The 20,366-nt window shown below is 40.8% G+C and overlaps 1 protein-coding gene across 1 annotated transcript in view; it reads right to left on the minus strand.

Moving 5' to 3' along the window:
- The window catches only part of LOC115403414 (dynein heavy chain 7, axonemal-like), a 73,679-nt gene that overhangs the window by 34,350 nt on the left and 18,963 nt on the right, over positions 1-20,366 (minus strand). Inside the window, exons 20-33 of the mRNA XM_030112296.1 lie at positions 19,692-19,904; positions 19,502-19,611; positions 17,788-17,956; positions 16,979-17,081; positions 16,259-16,386; positions 15,055-15,267; positions 14,095-14,193; positions 13,536-13,784; positions 12,398-12,547; positions 6,278-6,460; positions 4,083-4,259; positions 3,702-3,833; positions 1,103-1,324; positions 214-411 (exon numbers count right to left, since the gene is read on the minus strand). Of these exons, the coding sequence (XP_029968156.1) occupies positions 214-411; positions 1,103-1,324; positions 3,702-3,833; positions 4,083-4,259; positions 6,278-6,460; positions 12,398-12,547; positions 13,536-13,784; positions 14,095-14,193; positions 15,055-15,267; positions 16,259-16,386; positions 16,979-17,081; positions 17,788-17,956; positions 19,502-19,611; positions 19,692-19,904 (2,346 nt within the window). The remainder of the gene's footprint in view (positions 1-213; positions 412-1,102; positions 1,325-3,701; positions 3,834-4,082; positions 4,260-6,277; positions 6,461-12,397; positions 12,548-13,535; positions 13,785-14,094; positions 14,194-15,054; positions 15,268-16,258; positions 16,387-16,978; positions 17,082-17,787; positions 17,957-19,501; positions 19,612-19,691; positions 19,905-20,366) is intronic.

The raw sequence follows: 20,366 nt of genomic DNA on the forward strand, positions 1-20,366 counted from the left end.
TGTAGAGTCATGGGTGATAAAGGAAAAAGAGAAGAAACGATTAGGGAACATGCAGAAAAAGGCAAATTTAGACACACTGAACGAGCATGCCATAGTAGTTTAAAAGCTGGCATAATAAGGGAAAAAGTAAAAGTTATTTTCAATTGCCGTTGAAAAAAACATGTCACATTTGGACTGTTACAGCGAACAACAATAGAGTCTGGGAGGACTCACAGTGATGTAGACACTCTTGCCAGTGCCAGTAGGGCCGATAAAAATAGTGGGCTTCTGGTGAGTGACGAGGAGCTGCAGCAGTGCCATGTAGCGCACTGTGTTCTCAGTGGGCACAATGATCTCGTTGAACTGCATGTCTTTGCCGATGGGGGGAGCAGACTTTAGCTTATCTGTCCACAGCTCCCACCTGCCAGGGCCCTGAAGAGGAGGGAAGAAAGATAATGAAGACTTGCAGGACCATTGTGCTTCCGACTCAGACAGAAATATCTCATCTTGAGCAGAGAGGGATATTTAATGAACTGGAGCTCATGCAATGATTTGTTCATATTGGTAGGTGCTAACAGCCACAGGTACCTGTATTTTTGAGGTCTCTCGTTTTATCAAACCCTTTCCATGTGCTCTGTAGTGATTCATTTTCATGCCTACAGCAGTAATAATGGCTAAAGTGAAGGAAGTTTCTCTGAGGCCAAATGCGGTCTCACACATTTGTTTTGTTTTTGTACTAAAGAAGAATTCATGGTAACTTTCAGACTTTAGAGTCAAATTCACATCAGTTCTCCTCTCAGGAAGTTCACTTGTAAACAAAGATGAAAATAGATGTGACCTGTGTGGAAGCTGAGAGAAAATTAGGATTAAACTAGCTTCACCATATTTAATGGCATTAGTTTGTAAAAAAAATATTATAAAGCATAAAACAATATGGTGACAATATAGAAGCACCGTCTCTTCAAATTCCTGCAATAAGTAAAATATTCTGAGCAACGATTTTAAAGAACAAGAACCTTTTTTTTCTTACAATCCTACAATGGCAAACATGAAGATCAGTCAAGAACGGAGATAAAAATGCAGAAAATCCTTTCTGCGTGCTTGAGCATGAAAGCAAACCTACTTCTTTAATGAAGCAGTACTGATACACCGATCCCTCCGTGGGTAAGGGAACTGTCAGCTCTTTAGGCGGAGCTCCAACAGTGGCCAGAATGCTGTGGCGGGCCATTGTCTCTTCTGTCAGGGGCCCGTTCAGAAGCTCTCTGATCAGTTCATCGAACTTGACGCGGCCTGAATCGTCACAGCTGGCGCCCACTGACCACACCAGGCTGAACACGAACACGCCCTGTGGAGAAGAAACACACCGATGTGACTGGATTTGACTGGGAAGCCACACTAATGAGTCACGTGCTTCGTGGTAGAGGTTTTCAAATATACCTTAGTTTGTGGGCTTTTGCATTTAATGTAGTGGGAAAAAAAAGTTCTGAAATAATGAGCAAAAAAAAGAAGTGAAGAATTTAAATTAAAAAAAATCCCTGTATGTGTATGGACTTTAATCTAAAATTATTTATTTTATTATTTATTTATTAAAAATTGGATCCCCATTAGCTGTCACCCAGGGTGACAACTAATCTTCCTGGGGTCCATAACTACATACAACAATTATAAATAAGAACATAAGCAAAGTACATAAAACAGTGAGCAGAATGGATAAAACAACTACTCATAAAACGCAGTGCATAAAGACCATTAAACAATTGAATACGAAAAAGAAGTAAAATAAATATACACACACAATTAAATAGAAGACCAGAAAACCAGATAGAACAAGGCAATGATACAAATGAGACATACAACAAGAACTAAGAATGCACCTACAAGGCAATCATGCTATGAGGATTTTCGTGACCATGGTTTTAAAAGCTTTTATGTTGTTCTCCTTTCTTACAGTAGAAGGTAGCCTATTCCACAGTAAATTGAGCTACACGAAAACAGATTTTTACCTAGTGAATAGATTCAAACATATAGAAACCATGTAAATGCTTCAACCAGAGGGCAGATTATTTTAAGAGACAAAAACAGATTCCACCGAGATGTCTTTGTCGAGTAGGAAAAAAAAAAATAAAAAGAACCAGCAGGGTTACTGTAGGAATTGGAAATGAGGCTTAGCAGCCTCATGATAGCTCATGCTGTTAAAAAGCTGATTAATTCAACACTTTGATAATGACTGGCTGGGAAACATGGGAGACGGGGTTGAAAGGCATTCATCAGTGCAGTGTGTCACAGGGGGATAATAGCAGTGCTTTCAAAAGACATGATTCAGAGGCAAAAAATCAATTGGAACTCATGCAGGGGGCAGAAGAAAGGGCTCATCTGCTAAAACTTTTCTCCCGTCTGTAGCCTTGTGTGGAAGCAGACCTGATTAGTACATTAAACAGAGAAAATGTTTACACTGCATTTGTATTGTTTCATTGGATGAAAGTTTTACAATGGATGTTTTCATTGCAGTTTGTGAGGTGAATTTTTTTTATTTTTTTCCTCCACAGCTAGACCCCAGAAAGTCTGAGACAAACAAACAATAGTTAATGTCTTTGGATGTTCTGTACTTTCGACCAGTGGTTCCATACCTGGGGCACGAGACTGCCTTGTTGGTTGTCTGAAGGTTGTCACATGTCAAATTAAAGACACTTTGTGTCATCTAAGCCAGTTCTTCCAAACATTTTTTCTTGAGGGATGCACATTTTTTCCATTGTAAACTTTGGCAACACCAACCCACCACACCCTGTACAACTCCAAACAAATTAATGGAACCATAACATACTATATGCATTATACAGTTTCTTTATTGTATTCTGTAACGATGAGTTCCTTTTTGCTGAGAAAAAAACTCATTGGGTTTTATACACAGTTTCAGTGTTCAGCGGACTGGCGCTGTTTCAGCTTGCAGTTTTAAAGCTTGCAGCTGCCGTTTCTTCTCCCAATGTTGACTGGATGTCCATGTCCATATACTCACAATATTTTAAAACTTTCAAATTTCTTTTTTGTATATTGTGACGGTCCCCGTCCTGTGGTTCTCCTCGCTCCTCGCTCCTCCTCCTCCTCCGGCTATTTAAGCTGACGAGTCACACCTGTGGAGGCTGCCTGCCCTGCACTGCCACGTCTCCTCGGCTCCCTCGTCTCTCTCCAGCCTCCTCGTCTAAGGCCTTTTATTTGCATTAATAAATTGGCGTTAAATCGCTCATCGCTGTTTCCTCGTCTTTATCCTGTCGGGGCTCCAGAGCCAAGCCCTGACAATAATTTTTTTTAATAAATATTTGTGGTGAGAGTGTTCACCAGCATTCAACTTCACTGTGATGTTTGGAGTGTACTCTAGAGTGTCATTTAGTATACTGTGTATCCAGTACAGTTTTCATTGGTTGGCTTGGAAACTGTTAATTTATCTGTTCAGCTAAGGACACTGGCGATCTGTTTTCCCATAGCGAGATAATTTATTTTTGCCTTGACGTGTAAATCTGCAGTTTACAACTTCGACATGCAACAAAATAAACGTTAAAAAAGCTATCCCAGTGGAAACCTTTTAATTCTTCCACTAAAATGCTTCAAAAATGATCAAAGTTGATACATGGTTAACTAGTAATTCATTGGTCCACTTATTCATTGTATTTGTTGTTTTTTGTAAATAGTAACCTTTAGTAGTAATAGCACAGTAAGTGTTGACAAACCTCCAGCCATGAGCAAATATCTTTGTCGTTCATCTTCTTTATCTGCTCTTCATCATGAAACTCATCCATCATGCAGTCCATCAGATTCATCAGGGACTTGACTAGATTGGTGTCGGACGTTGGGGACAGCTCCTGGAAGGCAACAGAAAAGAGGCAACAAACAAGTGAGATCTGAATTCAACAGCAGTCTCACAACTCACTAAGAAGTTCTGGGCTGATCTTTGTAGCTAAGAAATACTGTCATAAGTATAACTGAGAACCTTAATGACATGGAAACTGGTGCAAAGAGAGAAAAGAAATCTATTTTAGGTGGAAAGAACACAGTGTAACTACAGTTGGTGAATACAGTATGTGTGGAGGGAGGTTTTATTAATTCAGCACCTTGGTGGCCTTTCGAATGAGCTGCAGGCAGGCGGGCAGTACGCGGTCGAAGAGGGCAGTGATGAGGTCTTTGTGCCTGGCATTGACTGTACTTGGCAGGGTATTGAGCCAGGACAGCATGAGAGGCCGCCAGCCCAGCATATGGGGCTCCATGTAGATCATGCCACAGCGAGAGACCTGGCACAAATACACGTCAAGTCTGAAAATGCTCGTTTCAGCTGCAAGACTTAAACAAAAAGCAAGGGTCTTTTACTAACTCAAATTAACTTCTCATTTTCTTACCTGAAAGCAAAGCTGTCAGGTCAGTACCCAGATTTAAAAAAATAACAATGTAGCCATATAATAATAGCTGAGAAGTACATGTGAAAATGTTTTGCAAAATCTGTTATTGTTTTAGAGCCAATGTGATTGTCACGTACCAGATTTAAATGAAACATACAAATGCAATCATTACATCATCTGGTTTGCGCTGATAAAACAGACCCGGTGAAAAGACATGAATAAATAAACGAGTGGACACTATAAAAGACATGAAAAGACGGGGGGAGACATACAAGTGATACCTAATGCATATTCAGGTACAACAGGAGGGGAAACTAGGAAAAAAAGGTTTGAAAACAAACTGTAAAGGGAGAAAAATAACTTGCATAGACAAAGAAAGATTGAGAGAGATCAAGAGTGCACAAAAGGGACGGTGCACAAAGTGTTGCAGGGTTCACTGTGATCACAAAAGTTTTCATGCATCCGCATTGAGCATGATGAAAGGAACAGATGCCAGGCAACAGAGAGGCATAAATAAACATCTTCTTGTTAAAGAAAGTAGAGCTGAAAGAGAGATGCAAAAAAACTACCCTCTTAAGGCGTCTATGCATCAATTCAAGGAAAACTCTTTATTCTCGCCTCACCACAAAGAACTTAAACATGAGAAACAATTAAAACACTTCCTGTTTACTGAAAACCACTTGTAAGAAGTGTTTGTCTCGTGTGATCTCTTCGAAGGAAAGTTGACAGATTTCTCCCGAGATGCATATTTCTTTTGTTTCGTAATATAAACGCATGTGAAGAGTAAATGAGCTCTGTAAGCTCTGATAGATGGAGGGTATTACATGACTACTGCCAGGTGTTGTGCTCGGTCGCAAATGTCATTATGCAGGCATGAAAAATGACACCGAGACGATCAGCGGTGGAAGGAAGCAAATATCAGCATGGAATAAAATCACTGTTTTCATTTCTGTAGATGGATACTTCTCATAAATTACTCTGAATCTTAAAACTGTGATTAACATTTTCTCTGGTTTTTAAAGAGAATATTGCTGACTCCCACAGTCCAAAAACATGTATTTAATGTAATTCCATGACTCCTGTGATGGACTGGCGACCTGTCTAGCGTGAACCCGGTCTTCACCCAAGCTATATAAAGCACGACAGCTGGGGTTAGTTTCAAGATAAATAAAGCAGCAGTGAAGATATCAAATTGGGTTTCTTCAGAGAGCTTTGGTAATGAGTGGAAAACCACATCTGGACAAACAGACCACCATATTTCTAGTGATTGCAACTGATTCAACAAAAATCCATGACTTCTTTTGTTTTGTGAACCAATGCTTCTTCCAGTTTAACTACCACAGTTTTAAGTTTCAACCATCTGTTCATACTCAGAGAAACAGCTGGATGTGACCTTGCAGATTAATCTGAACACTTCAGCTGCTTCACTCTTCAGTGGTCACTAGTCGTTGTTCTATTACAAATAATTGCTGGGTAAAATTTACCAATTTAGTCTTATTTCCTTAATTTCTGTTTATTTTCCATGTTGATTCCTTCTATAGTAGCATCTTTCTGGTTCCTGGACTTGTGCTTTGTTTACCTTTACTTTCAGGGCTTATTATCCTTTATATTCCTACTGACCTTATTTAATGCTAAAAGATTTTTTGGGAGAATTTTTAAATCATGAAGCACTTTGAGCTACATATCTAGTTTTATTACACTGCAACACACCTGTATTATAGTGATTAAAATGTCTTGTGCCCTATTGCCTATGGGTAAGAATGCATAATCTGCATGGAAATAATTTTACCTTTTTTCTTAAACAAAAAATGTAATGGAATAATAGTCAACATGTGTTTAAAAGCAGTTAAATAGAGATGAGTTTCATAGCATATCGCCAGGTTTTCCCTCAGTGCTGTGAAGGCGCTCCTCACCGTGGCAGGAGACGCCACCTCCAAGTCCATGGGCTCAAAGATGAGGCTCATCTGCGGGGACATCTGGATGATCTCGCCGCTCATCAGACACAGCTTCTTGTTGTCGTCCAGCACCGTGTTCATATTCTCGATCCACACGGCATCCACTGGGCCGTCAAAGATGAGCCATTTTCTATCAGGGCTCTGATACACACAGTGCATAAACATTTCAACTTACATTAAAAAAAAAAAAAGATATGTGCCTAATTTTCTAATCACTGTTCATATGAATGAAACCAAATTAAATTGTAAAGATTCAGTTTGATGGATGCAGGTGGGAAACTCGGGCAGCTCAGTGAAGAGGCAGATTAATACAATTCTTAATCCCCTCGAACCCGGAGAAGTCTTCTTATTTCATGGAGTAGTTAAGCTAAATTTACCAGGAGGCTGACCCCCTGCAGCAGATTTTTAAGCACTCAAGCAGCTTTTATGATTATAAGAAGACTTTTAAAGTGCAGGAAAGCACACCTCTTTTACTCCACTGGTATAAATCAGTGCGTTTCACTTTCAAGGTCAAACTTATGTAGATTACACCATAAGTGCAGAATGTTCCATAATTTAATGACATTAAGACCTGCACTTTTTTAATAGATGTTGACAACAAGTGTCAATTCCCCAGTTAAAAAGGCTGGCAAAAGCTGTGCTTTAAATTGATTTCTTGTAGTATAAACAAATGGAGACGCCTGGGCTGAGGCCATCTGGAGCCAGGGAGGGAAGTGAGTACTCAGTAATGTAATGATCTGACTCGAGAAAAAGCGGAGAATTTAATACAAAGCACTGCTGCACTCCAGATTATAGCACAGAATTATTTAAGAAACGGGAGCAAAAATGAAGAACTTTTCCACAGACGGAAATAACTTTTTAGAAAATGAATTAAAACAAGAGCAGGCAAATTCTTGTTTTCCCTCTTCATTACAATGATATGTCACTCCCCACAATCTTTATTCCATAAAAAAAGCACCATTTATAAACTGACAACTTCATACACAGAGCCACTTTTTTAATGACAAGTTCATTTTGAAACAATCTGAGAATAGAGCGAAGAAATGATTTTCCATTAGGACATGCCAGCGCCGCAGCCTGTAAATTGCCTGCCTATGTGTGTCTCGCGTGTGGCTACATGTGCGGTGTGAACGAGAGAGAGTTATTAAGGTTCTAATTTTAACAAGACAGCTAAATGTTGCTTTTGTTTACCTGTCACTGCAGCCTTTCTTCCCCCCAGGTTTCAATTAATTGGAATGTCATGTCTATTTCATGATGATCCATCTCAAAGCTCATGAAGTGAGACTGAGCGCACCATAATGCATCTCCCTCTCATCTTCCACTTGTGCAGCAATAATAGGTAGCTGCATGTTGCACATCTGGTTCTGTCCTAATATCCCACCATGACAACATGCTATAAAATTTTAATTTGTGGGAAGAGGTAATTTGGTCCTGAATTGCTCATAATGAAAGCAGCATACGCTGTATCGCAGCAGAATAACTCAGAAGAAATATTTCTTCTGTCATCTGCCAGAGAGGAAGGTTGCTTGAATATCTATTTTCGGCAAATTATTCTCAGACAAAGCCATAACCATTATGTAGCTACCCAGCACAGCTGAAAGACACACAATATCAGTTTAAATAAATGTTACTGTACAACATCAATTGAAATGAATACAATATTCATTTATATATTGTGTTATGCTTTAAAGGGCAAGTGTGTATATTTGATAGCTTTAGAATTTCCTGTCTTTTGCTTCATTATCAACAGGAGAAACTTAATTCTGCACATGGAATTAATGCATATATTCATGTGCTAATGGTGCTGCTTTGTATGAGTAGTATACTTATTGTAAATAATGACACTGCAGAACAATTCAACCTTAAAATTCACTAAATATCCTCAACACTCGTGTTTTTCCGCTGTGTTTTGTCAAAGAATCTCTGAATCAAAGTCAGTGCAGCATTGCACCTGAGAGACGGTTCAATAAAAAAGAATACGGATCAAGGGTGTCAAACATAAGACCTGTGGGCCAAAATCTGCCTGCAAGAGGCTCTGATCTAGCCCTCCAAGCCATCAAGTAAATTGCAAAAATTTGAAAGGATTCATTGATTCTATTTAAAGTACATTTCTTAAGAGAAGCAGACACAGCATTACATTGAGACCTGAGCTGAGATATCAGTGACACTGCCATGAGATCTGCTACCTTGTTGCTAAAAGTGCAAACTGAAATTGGCCTTAGGGTGTTTGTGAAAATATGCAATGCAACAGCTTGAGGAGAATTTTCTTTCTTTTTTTTTTTTTTTTTTTGGGGGGGGGGGGGGGGATTCCACTGTGTCGTGCACCAAAAATAATTACTAAAATTGATTTTACGTTGAGACTGTAGTCTTTTTTAGAAGGAGCTTGAGGGTTCTGTAGGATCTTAGCTGTTCCTAGCACTGCGCTCATCTGGAAAGAGATCTCAGATGCTGTTCTCGGTATTTCCTGGAGCCATGCTTCCAGCTTGGAGGCTCCTGCCCCTGGTGCTCCGATCACTACTGGCACCACTGTTGCCTTCACACCCCACATGTTCTCGAGCTGTTCTTTCAGTCCTTGGTATTTGTCAAGCTTTTTGTGTTCCTTCTTTCTGTTGTTTCTGCCACTGCGGATTGCTACATCAATCACTCCTGCTCTCTTCTGATATTTATCCACCACCACTATATCAAGCTGATTGGCCATCATCAGTTCTGAATCTTGAAGTCCCACAGGATCTTGGCTTAGTTGTTCTCCATCACTTTCGGGGGTATGCTCCATCTCTGGGGTCTCCAGCCTGTACTTGGTACAGATGTTTCTGAATATTATGCCTGCAACCTGGTTATGGCGTTCCATGTCTGCCTTTCCTGTCAGAATGTTGCACCCTGCTGTGATGTACTGTTCTGTTTCAGCGGCTTTCTTGCACAGTCTGCACCTAGGTTCTTGTCTCGTGTGATACACCCTTGCCTCTATTGATCTTGTGTTTAGGGCCTGTTCTTGCCACGATCTGTGCCTCTGTGCTGTCTCTCACTCTTGCCTTTTCCAGTCACTGCTATGTTCTTTCTATGGCAGTTACTTCTTCAATTTGTCGGTGGTACATGCCGTGTGAGGGTTCGTCTTTCCATGATCCCATCTCTGGCTTCTCTTTCTCAAGGGGTTTGACTCGTTTGAGGCATTCACTTAGCAGGTCGTCATTGGGGGCCATTTTCTGGATGTATTCGTGGAGGGATGATGTTTCCTCCTGAATGGTGGCTTTGACACTCCTCGGCCTCCCTCACTTTGCTTCGTGTACAGCCTCAGGACGCTGGACTTAGGGTGGAATCCTCCATGAATTTTGAGGAGTTTCTTTGTCTTGATATCGAAAGCCTGCATGTCTTCCATTGGCCACGATATTATACCAGCTGGCTATCTGATTACTGGTAGGGCATACATGTTACCATCCGCCCACACTTATCTAGTCCGAACGACATCCCAATGTCGTTGCTGTATATCCTGGTGAGGTGAATCAGCGAGTCGATGTCCCGCTCACTCTTGGCATACAGCTTGATGTAGTGGAGGTGGGTGATGATTCGGTACCCATATCCACTCTTGGTGATGATCTGGCTGTGGGGGTTCAGGCCTATGCCTCTTTGAGTTTCCCAGGAAGGTTCTCAGTTCCCTGGTGATCTTGTATAATTCCAGGCATTCCAGTATCCATGTGTGCAGTACTGAGTCATAAGCTTTCTTGTAATCATCCAGGCAATGCACAGGTTGGTGTTTCTTTTTTTACAGTCTTGTACAATCACTCTGTCGACCAGTAACTGGTGCTTGGCTACTCTGCTGTTATTGCCAATTCCTTTCTGGGCTCTGCTCATGTATTGCTCCATGTGCCTGTTCATCTTAGTCACTATAATGCCAGATAGGAGCTTCCATATTGAGCTGAGGCAGGTTATAGGCGGAGGATTCCTGAATGAATGAATACATGCTGTATACTGTATTATTACTATGTATTGAATAAATACATAGTGTGAGACAAAGCACGATTGGCGTGAGTTATTTAAGCATTGCCCAACATTCTTAATGCATAATGTATTATGATAAGTTTGCATATCTGTAAACTTTACTTCATAGCTCTGCAGTTTTACATTTTCCAATATATCTAATGATATAAACCACCTACAATGCTATTTTTTCCTGATGACATTAAAAGGTCCCAAAACAGTGACAATATCTTGGAGAGTCCTTTAACAGATCCATCAGGTTAACATTTCCTTTTCAGGTATTTCATTGACTGTCCAATAAAGAGCTAAAATGTCTTGCTATGTCTGTGTGAGTTCTCCAGATTTGAATAGGACAAAAAGTAGATGGACTGCTACAACAGAGTGTCTAATTAAAGTGCTTAACAAAGCAAGATAGAGAGTGCTTTCAGGGCTCAGCTGTCCAACTCCCAGGACAAAATCAAACCCACAAAGTTCCAGCGGGACAGTTCAAGAGGTTATGTCCACTTCTTTCAGACGGTAATTTTAGTATTGCACAGGGAGCCCGAACGAATAGAGACAGAACACTGTGTTTCCTTCTGTTCTCTAGACATATTCCATTAAAAAAGTTTGTCTCTTACTAAAAAAATGTAAAAGTTAAAAAAATTAGGAATGTTTCTGCATAATTTATAGTGTCAAAAAGGCTTTAAAACAACACATTTTACACAAGATTGAAGTTGAATGCGATAAAATTAAATAAAGATTTCACGTTAGATTAATCCAATTCTGCCACCACTTTACTGCTTTACAAGACAAGTGAAGGCAACATAAAACGATTTGTATATTAGCTGAATACCGATGCTCTGTGTGGACCTGGCAACCTCTAGAAAAACACTGGGCTGTTTATCAAACTCATATTCCATCTATAACCTTGAGTTGACGGTGATTGTTTGGAGGAACCAGCGATAATGCACTTTCCTAGCTCAGCTGTGTCCTTATCCAGCGGGAGCTGTGGCAGGTGTCACATCAACTGAAAAACACTGGTATCTGATTGGCCTGCAGGAGACCATTACACACCTTTAACAAGGGAGTTCTCAGAGTGTGAGAGGATAAGCCTCGCATCACAGACCTTAAAACACATTGCTTTGTCCCAGCCCACCCACAAAACTACACATTTTAAAGTGTTCACATTAAAAGATGTAAGATGTAAACTTTTAAGTGGCGAGAAAGAGAAAGACGAATCTGACAAAAAGGAAATAAAGAGAGTTATTTGAAATATGGCTTCACAAAAGCAATGAACAAAATTAGAGCTGAATGTATCGTATGTGGTGAAAAACTGGGGGATGAAAGTTTGAAACTGTGGAAGCAGAATCAGCAGTAGTCCAACAAACACCCCGAGATGGTGTGTAAACTCAAAGAGTTTGTCTTCAGAGAAAGAAAATCATTGTTACAGAATATAAAAATGAACCTGTATTTCACATGTGGTGCATTTCCATAATGCACCGCATGTGAAATACAGTTTTTTTCAAGTTTTCCCGGTGAATTTGCACCCCTCTGCTTTGAATTCTCCACAGAAAATTCTAAACCCAAAGGAATTAGTTTCTCCTGGAACATTTAAAAACCTTGTGGGGAAATTGGAATCAGCCTCGTAGTGTTCCAGCTATTGCTTTACATGAAAGTCCCATTATTTAACTCACTGCTATGACTTGCTTATATTTGTTTTGTATTCTCTGATTTATATATTATGTAGCCTCTGCATTGTTCATTTTAATTCTCGAAACCTAATGTTTTACCCTGCTGCCTTGGCCAGGCTTTCCTTGGAAAAGAGACCACTGTGTCTCAACAGGACTGACCTGGTTAAATGAAAAATAAATTAAAAAAAAAAAAGTGCAACAGTGTTTGCTCTCTGTGTTAGATTTCCAGAACAGGTGGCTTTGAGTAACCTGCTCCCTGCTGTGAACATGTTCAAATGAATGAGGCTCGGACAGAGCACGCTATTGAATTAGTATTCTGCTTTACACTGCACGAAACATTTGTTTGTCTGCTTATTTGACTCTTTCTGCCTGAAACAAAATGTGTTCCACAGATAAAATCACTGCTACACTCGTACCCGATGGCTGGCAATTTTACCTGGGAGGCGGCGAAGGCTCTGTAGCTGACAGCGAGGATGCCATCGGACCACTCGTGGGACACAGGGTCAAACTGGCCATACAGCTGACCCATGGTGATGGATTTGGGGTTGATAACAGTGATCTGCACCTGATTCTCATCCATCAGGCCCTGATGTAACAATCACACACACAAGACCATTAGGCAGAGAAATTAACTGACCTGTCTAGTGAAATCAGACTGCAACACAACACAGTTAAAAACAAAAACAAAAGATGCTACTAAGTGAGTACAGTGATCTGCTCAATTGACCAGTGTGCCTCTGCCAAGACTCATCATTTGCTTGAAACATAACTGTCTGACTGACACAACGTATTCCAGCAGAGGGAAAGAACTAAAAACTGCAACAAACGGAAATTTAGACAAGGTGTCAGTTTGAGTTAAAAATAATGAGGAAGCAAAGTGGTGGGGGAAACGAGGAAGGGAGAGAGGACAGCGAAGCGAGGTTGGACATGATCAGTGGATGTGCAGCGACAAGGATGACGATGATAAATGTGGCATTCCCGGGCGCTCCATCAGCAGGCCTTCATCTGTCTCCTTGGTGGGATGCCTCTCAGCTCTCTCAGCCATGTAAATACAACAACCAGCTCTGGTCCTCTCCGCGAGATCGATAACTACTAAACAAAGACTGCAGCTCTGACAAATTGGATGGATGTGTTTACTCAGGACAAACATGTAGCTCAGATAAGCCTTGGATATTCAGTGTAACACATATATTTTACTTGACATTTTTTTTACTTGGAGATATTTATAACAGATTGAGTAAGTTTGGGTCCCAAGGACCAAAGAGATCCCTTGAAGATTTGTAATGAAAAACATTTCGAAATGCTTGGTCAGCCATCTGAAAAAGGGCTTCGTTTGCAAAATCTCTTCACAAATTGAAATGCACGATACCTGACATGAACATAATTGTGCCATTTACCTTCAGGACCTGTGCGACACTTTACACCTCCTGTGCTGCCGTCGTCATGTCACAGCTCTAACTTAGTTCCTCGCCGAATTACGGTTCATGTTTTTTCGCTTTTGCTCCATTAGAATTACGAAGACACTATAATCACATCATTGCCCTTTATGGACAGTTCAAATTTAAATTAGATACCTTTTCAAAGACGTCATGAAGCGCTGCTGCGAGCACTCGATACGCGCTGGTCTTTCCTCCGAAGGGTTCCCCCACCAGCATGAAACCGTGCCTCACGATCATCATCTCGAAGATCTGCAGGATTTTCTCAGCAAAGAATTCGGTCATTTGAAGATTCATGCGCTGGCAGTTTTCCTTAATGGCCTCCAGGAGGATGCAGTAGTCTCGTTTGGGGAGCTGGACTCCAGGAAAAAGGTCAGAGGTGATGCCCTGATGTAGAAAAATAATTTAGTTGAGGATAGGTGAGTTGAATCGCACAGCGGAAATAGCAGTGCATAAACTTGTGCACCACAACAAAATAATGTAAAGACACACAAGATAAGGGTGGACATGATAACAATTTCTGGTAAACACACACTCGCTTGTGGAAAACACACATCCCAGTAAACGGTTTTCACTCAAGTAGAGTGAAATTGTCTCTGTGCTGTGTGATTGTAAACGAAGTGACTGGAATGAATCTGGGCAGACATCAGCTGATGTGAGCTGCTCCATTAATCAAAACAAGGCGAGGCCCACACACCTCGAACAGCTTCAGATCGTGGGCCAGGAACTTGGGCAGATTGACATCGATAATGGACCTCAGCAACAGGGTGTCTTCATTCTCCTCGGGAAAAGAGAGCTGCGGCGCAACCAGTTCAACAAAAGAGGAGGAGGGAGAACAACATGAGTGAAAAGGAAAGAAAGAAATGTAGCAGAGGCAAACATGCAATGTTTGAATAGGTTTTTGGTTTTATGAGGTAAAGTATTATTCCATATGCCACCTGTGCAGTAAAGAGCAGACCGAGACCTTTGCAGCAGCAGCAGCGAGAACACTAAATACAAACCTTCCTGTGTGAAGCAAAAAAAAAAAAAAAAAATCTGGTATAAGGTCAGAAGAGTCAGACCTCATCTCAAGCTTATAGAAAGAAAGCAGGAGACTGCTGATAACCTTTTTTCAAAGCCTGAATCACAGCTCTTTTTTTCCACATCATTTAACTCTTTCAAACAGAGGAAAAAAAACACACCAAGCAAATACTCTCATTCGTCAATCTGTCTATGCCCTGGGGATAAACATAGAAAAACACCAAAAACAGACAAAAGCATCTAAAAATCTAGGATTTTTGCATTGATCCTCCACTCCTAAATCCACTCAAGTCAAGACATTACATTAGAGATTTTCCTCTGACTTCTTGGATACATGTGCTCAAGTCAGGGTCCTCTTATAATTTGGCCTTTCAGTTTGATAATTAAAGATTTTTCTGCTCTATTTAGCTGCATTTCCCAGGAAAAAAAAAACAAAAACAAAAAAACACACTATTCAAATCTCTCATAGTTGTCACAAAGCTGCTGCGTGATTCATGTAAGAATATGAAAAAACTCAGATCGTGATAGCTGCTCTGTGGCTACTGCGTAACTGTCAGGAGGCATTTTGTGTGGGACGAGGAAATGTGATAAATAACAAAGAGTCCCATCATATCAGAGGGAATCTGTTTTGACGTACCTTGAGGTTTCCGGCTGCTGTGAGCACAGACTTGACAGCTCTCATCCCGTAGTCGTAGTGATGCTGTGAGGACAGCTGCTCCGAACACAGACGATAAGTGGCCACTATTTTCACCGAGAGAGGCCGCGCAGTCACAAAGCCGCATGAGTAGAGGACAATCTCTGCGATCATCGCATAGTCTGGGACCATCATGGCGACAGTCCTGAACAGAGCCTGGTGTAAATAAAGACAGATTCCGACATGAAACCATGCGTGCTCTAACAACTCTAAAGTGCAGTTGCTTTAAAAGTATCTTTTTTTCCCCTGTTTTTGAACTTTGCCATGTCTCATTTCAGCCCAGTTTTATACACTCTTTCAGATCCATGATGAGCTGATAAAATGTGGGGTCTCCAACACTTTTCTTTGTATGAAAACATTGTCAAATAACAGATCCCTAAATGTTTTAGAACTAAGAGTCACTGGGGGCTGGAATTCATCCCAGCTGACTATATGTTAAGGGCGGAGAACACACTGAACAGGTCACTAATCCCTCACAGTGCAGACACACACGAGAGATGAAACAGTAACACACACTCACATTCACACCTTCCTGAGAGGATTCAACCTCATTTAATTTTTCGAACTGTGGGAGGAAATTAGTGCGTCTGGAGAAAAACCCACACAGTACAAAGAGGGCATCCAAAATCCACATAGTAAAAAACATGTTGTAACAAGTTTATATAATTCTTTGACATAGATAACCAGCATTTAGAGGTTTATTTCCTTCACAGCAGAATAAAAGTTTCCTATCATTTTGTTACCTATAGGCAGACTGAAAGGAATTGACAATCTTTCTTCTTAAGCTCTTTGGATTGTTAGATAATGAGAGTTGTTAAATCTTCTATATTAGTCTGAGGTTTTACTCATTTAAACTGAATTGGAAGGATTTGAGGATGTTTGAGTGTGATGACTTTTTAAATACTTCTTTTTTAATAGACCATTTGTTTTTGATTTCAATAAATAATTAAATCTGTTTGACAGTGTGTTCTTTATAAATAGACTCTGTCTGGGAACGTGCGACAGTTCAAATATGATCCAAAAAGACAAAAAAAGCAAACAGTGGCCTCAGTGTACACTTACCACTGACAGATGAAATATTATTCAAAGTTTTTATAAACAGTGGGTTTTTTTTATAGAAACATTTTGGACTGTCAAAACATTGTACCTTGAGGTTGTCTGGTAACTCAGAGCGTCCGGCGTAACCAGGATTCATGGTGATAAACACGGCACAGGAGGGGTTCAGTTTGAGCTGCGTTCCTTCAAACAGCAGCATCTCACTGTGGGCAGCGATTCCTGGGCACACAGTTGGGGTTGGATATCGTTTGCATTGCGACTTTTCATCATTTCATTTGTTCAGTTTGCCGGTGGATGATCGCTAGCACACTCTCAGCTGATGCACATAAAATAAAGCGAAAAATCCTTATATGAGGCTGTCCAAGTACAGGCTTTACTGATTAACGTCAGACAAATCTTCAAAATGAAATTTTAATTTGAAAAAAACAATCAAATTCAAGTGTGATCCGAACCCTGAAAAAAAAACACTAGCTCCAGTGAAGCGACATGAAAGCCATTAGCTTTTTTTTTTTTTTAAATTCTAATTCTAAGCAGAACAAATTCAGAGGATTACATGACGCAAGGCAGACAACATCCGTAACACACACAAGACCCACTGCTGTGCTGCGGTGAACAAAGCTGTGCTTGAAGTTCTGCTGGCCAGCCTACACAAATTGACTCCTCTCAGTGTTGTGCTTCTTTGTGGTCTGAAACCTGCGTTTTCTACTGGTGGGACTAAATTCGATTCTGGGATACTACTGGCTTATGCCAAGATCAAAGGAAACAAGAGAGAAGAAGCAAAATAAATGAAAAAAATAAAAAAGTAACATACCTCTTTGTATGGTGAGAATCTGTTGAGCCACCACAGACAGAACCTCCAAGTCAATGCGATTGAACTCATCAAAACAGGCCCAGGCTCCGCAGGAGAGGAGACCCTGCTCACAGATCCACACACGTACACACACAAATCCATCAGGTTAAACAGAACTCATTACATGCAAATGCATGCATCACATCGAAAAAACAAAAAAAAACATTGTCTGTTCATATGAGCTTTTTCAGCATGATTAAGTGAAGTAATTTCAGTTTTTAAGGTAATTTCTATACATCATCCCATGATATTGGTAAGAAACAGAAGGTGAGGCTTTATTGGAGTCCTATTTGAAAGCATGAATGTCAATATTAAATAGTCAGCTTTTGCAAAAAGAAGTATGCTCATGTGGAATTGTCTCGTCTTTTCACCACTTGTGTAACAACAGGCAAACACCGGAGCGATACTGTTCCCGTTATCTGTCGGGACAGGCTGCAGTGCTGTATAGGCAGGCTTGTCAATGTTTGTGTGCCTCTCTCTAGAATAGGAGGGAATACGAATGAGGAGAATTTTATTCCCGTGTCATCTCCTAGCGTATCTCGCTCTTTGAAGTGCTAATAGCTCTGCTAGCAGGATAGTCACAGGTAGAAGTCTGTGTTCTGGCACACTTCTATTCAAAAGAAGCAGGTAACAGCGTGTGAGAAAATGCTGATTAACTGAAGGGTTTCTCCCCCCCCCCCCCCCCCCCCCTCGTGTTAGGTTTCACTTATGTTTCAGGTTTTATGGCGAGTCACAGTGAAGATTAAGTCCTCGTCAAAGAATTCACCCACTTTGAAAAATTTGCCCAGAGCGATGTAGTCGAGTCCATCAGAGCAGTTGAAGACCACACACTGCTTGGCTACAGCTTTGGCCAAGTCTTTGGTAGTTTCTGTTTTTCCTGTGCCAGCCGGGCCCTCGGGGGCTCCTCCCAGATGGAGGTGGAGGGCACCAAACAAAGTGCTAGAGAAGGACAAACACACAGAACAAAGTGGACTGTCAAGTGAATTGATAGTTAAGGCTGAACAGAGGCTGACCACCTGTGTTTGAAACTTTAACTGTATTGTTGTAGTCAAGGTTCTGCAAGGTGGAACCAACTGTATTTTTGTCATTGTCCTGCATGATGTATGATCGGTCAGCCAATGAGCTCTCTTGCTGATATTTTGACTCAGTGCTGAAAGGCATCAGGTCTGTACGAATACCGCTATCTATCAAAAATATCAAAGTCATTTCTGTTAAAAATAGGCGAATCGGACCAAACTGTGGTGGGAGTGGTTAGGGTGCTAAATTCAGAGCAAGAAAATATCCAGTTTGTGTATTTATCATCCAATAGTCATAATCTTAACAATAAACATCAGTAATGGTTCATGCTACAGAGATGAAACAGAATCTTCACATATTTTTGAGCTAATTTATGACTATATTCATTATAAATAACCTCATGAAATCATTTATGTTGTCACTGGTGAACCGTTACAACCAATACACAACAGATAGTCCTCAACTAATGTGAAAATAGTAATTATGATGACGGAGGGTCAGGGAGCCACTTCATGCACAGCAGGGTGGTAAAGCATTACATGTTTACAAGTGAATTCTGTGTTTGTCCAACTGATATCTCATCAAATACACACACACACGCACACACACACACACACACACTGTTTTGTGGCCGTCGCCGACTTCCAATTAATTATTCATACCGGTGGGCGTGACGAGTGAGAGCTGCTTAATGGGGCGGTGAGTAATGAATCCTTTAGCGATGCAACAAGCCACAAAGCTTCATTGCCTCACATGTTGGTGTCACTGGAGTACAAGCAACTGGCACTAACAACAGCATAATGGGCTCTGTGCCCCCGTGGGCGTTCTGATCTTAAAATGAGGTGTGGCCAGAAACATTGCTGGTGCGCTGCATCTTGAAGCAGAAGGAACTGATTGCTCTGTCAAAGGTTCCATAAAAGGCAGAATACGCTCTACTGGGTTAAAGCAGAGGTGTCAAACACGTTTTAGTTAAGGGGCCCCATGTCATCTTGAGTGGGCTGGACCAGTAAAACAGTGCCAGAATTACATTTAAATTTAAAATGTAAAGTTTTTTCTTTGTTGCTGCTGCTCTTAACGAATGTGAAGAATTAATCATCAATGTTTTCTTTTAAATTTTTGGAATTTGTTTGGTGGGCCAGATTAGAGCCTCTTGTGGGCCACTTTTGGCCCACTTGCCTTATGCATGACACTACCAGGTAAAATGGTCGATCTGAAAAAACGATGTTAGAAATATGAAAGAATTTCACATCAAATTCCCTTCTTTTCTCTCCCTGTACAACCTCGACAAATGTCTCATGACTTATCCTTCACTTCAGGCTGTCTGCGAATTCTAAATCCCATAGAAATATGTGATTAAACTTCAGTGCCCCTGTATCTTTAGGATCAGCTTTTATAATGATAATTATAACATTTCCACATATGATGATACAATAATGTATGATGGGAGAACTTGTGTAGTAGTATTACCGGTAACAGCGGTCGGTAAGTGGGGTGATGACCAGACGTGGGGTGTTACCCAGGTACTCGTAGCCATATGGCAAGCCAGCGTTTATCATCTTGGTCTGGAGGTGATTTTCCTGCACAGGGAGTGACAATGCATCATGAGCTGACAGGAATCCCAAAACGTTGCAATCAACCCGCACCCCAGACCACGTACCACCCAGTAGTAGCGGAGTTGGCTCAGCCACTCAAAGTCATTCTCGTCGCTTATTCCCTTTTGCACCAGTGTGGCGAGAACATCTCTGGCGTGGACGTCCAGCACGACGAGGGCTCCGAGGGTTGTGCGGTTCTGCTTGGACAGCTTTCCCCGTACGAGGGCCACAATGTCGTCAATCTGTCGGTTGTTTTGCTCCAAATAAGCTTGGAGGGCCTGAGGGGCAGGGGCAGTGTTAAATATAAAGGAGAACATGCTGGGGGATGTTGAATGGACTGCACCAACACAAGTAAATATCACCTCAATTTCACCATTCTGGGCACAACTAAAAATTAATAATTGATTATTCCTTTAAGAGGTAGAAGGGTTAAAGTTTTAGTATTTTAAATAGTTTCTAAATTAGTATATCTTAATGGTTGTAGCATTTACAGAATAGATTAATGAATGATCTCAGCTGGGACCATGAAGAGAATCAGTCTAGTGACAATGGAAATTATGAACTCATGAACTTAATCGGATATGCTCTACAATCTGTAAGCTGACAGTTTATGAAATAATGACAAGAAAAAGAAGCAGCAACAAAGCAGCTGAGATAAAAACAACATACAAATAGGGGTGGCGGTTTTTCGAATCAGAGTTTAGTGAAATAATAACTATAAAGGAAATGTATTCTGCATG

This window comes from Salarias fasciatus, chromosome 16 (genome assembly GCF_902148845.1).
Source record: "Salarias fasciatus chromosome 16, fSalaFa1.1, whole genome shotgun sequence".
Taxonomy (NCBI): domain Eukaryota; kingdom Metazoa; phylum Chordata; class Actinopteri; order Blenniiformes; family Blenniidae; genus Salarias; species Salarias fasciatus.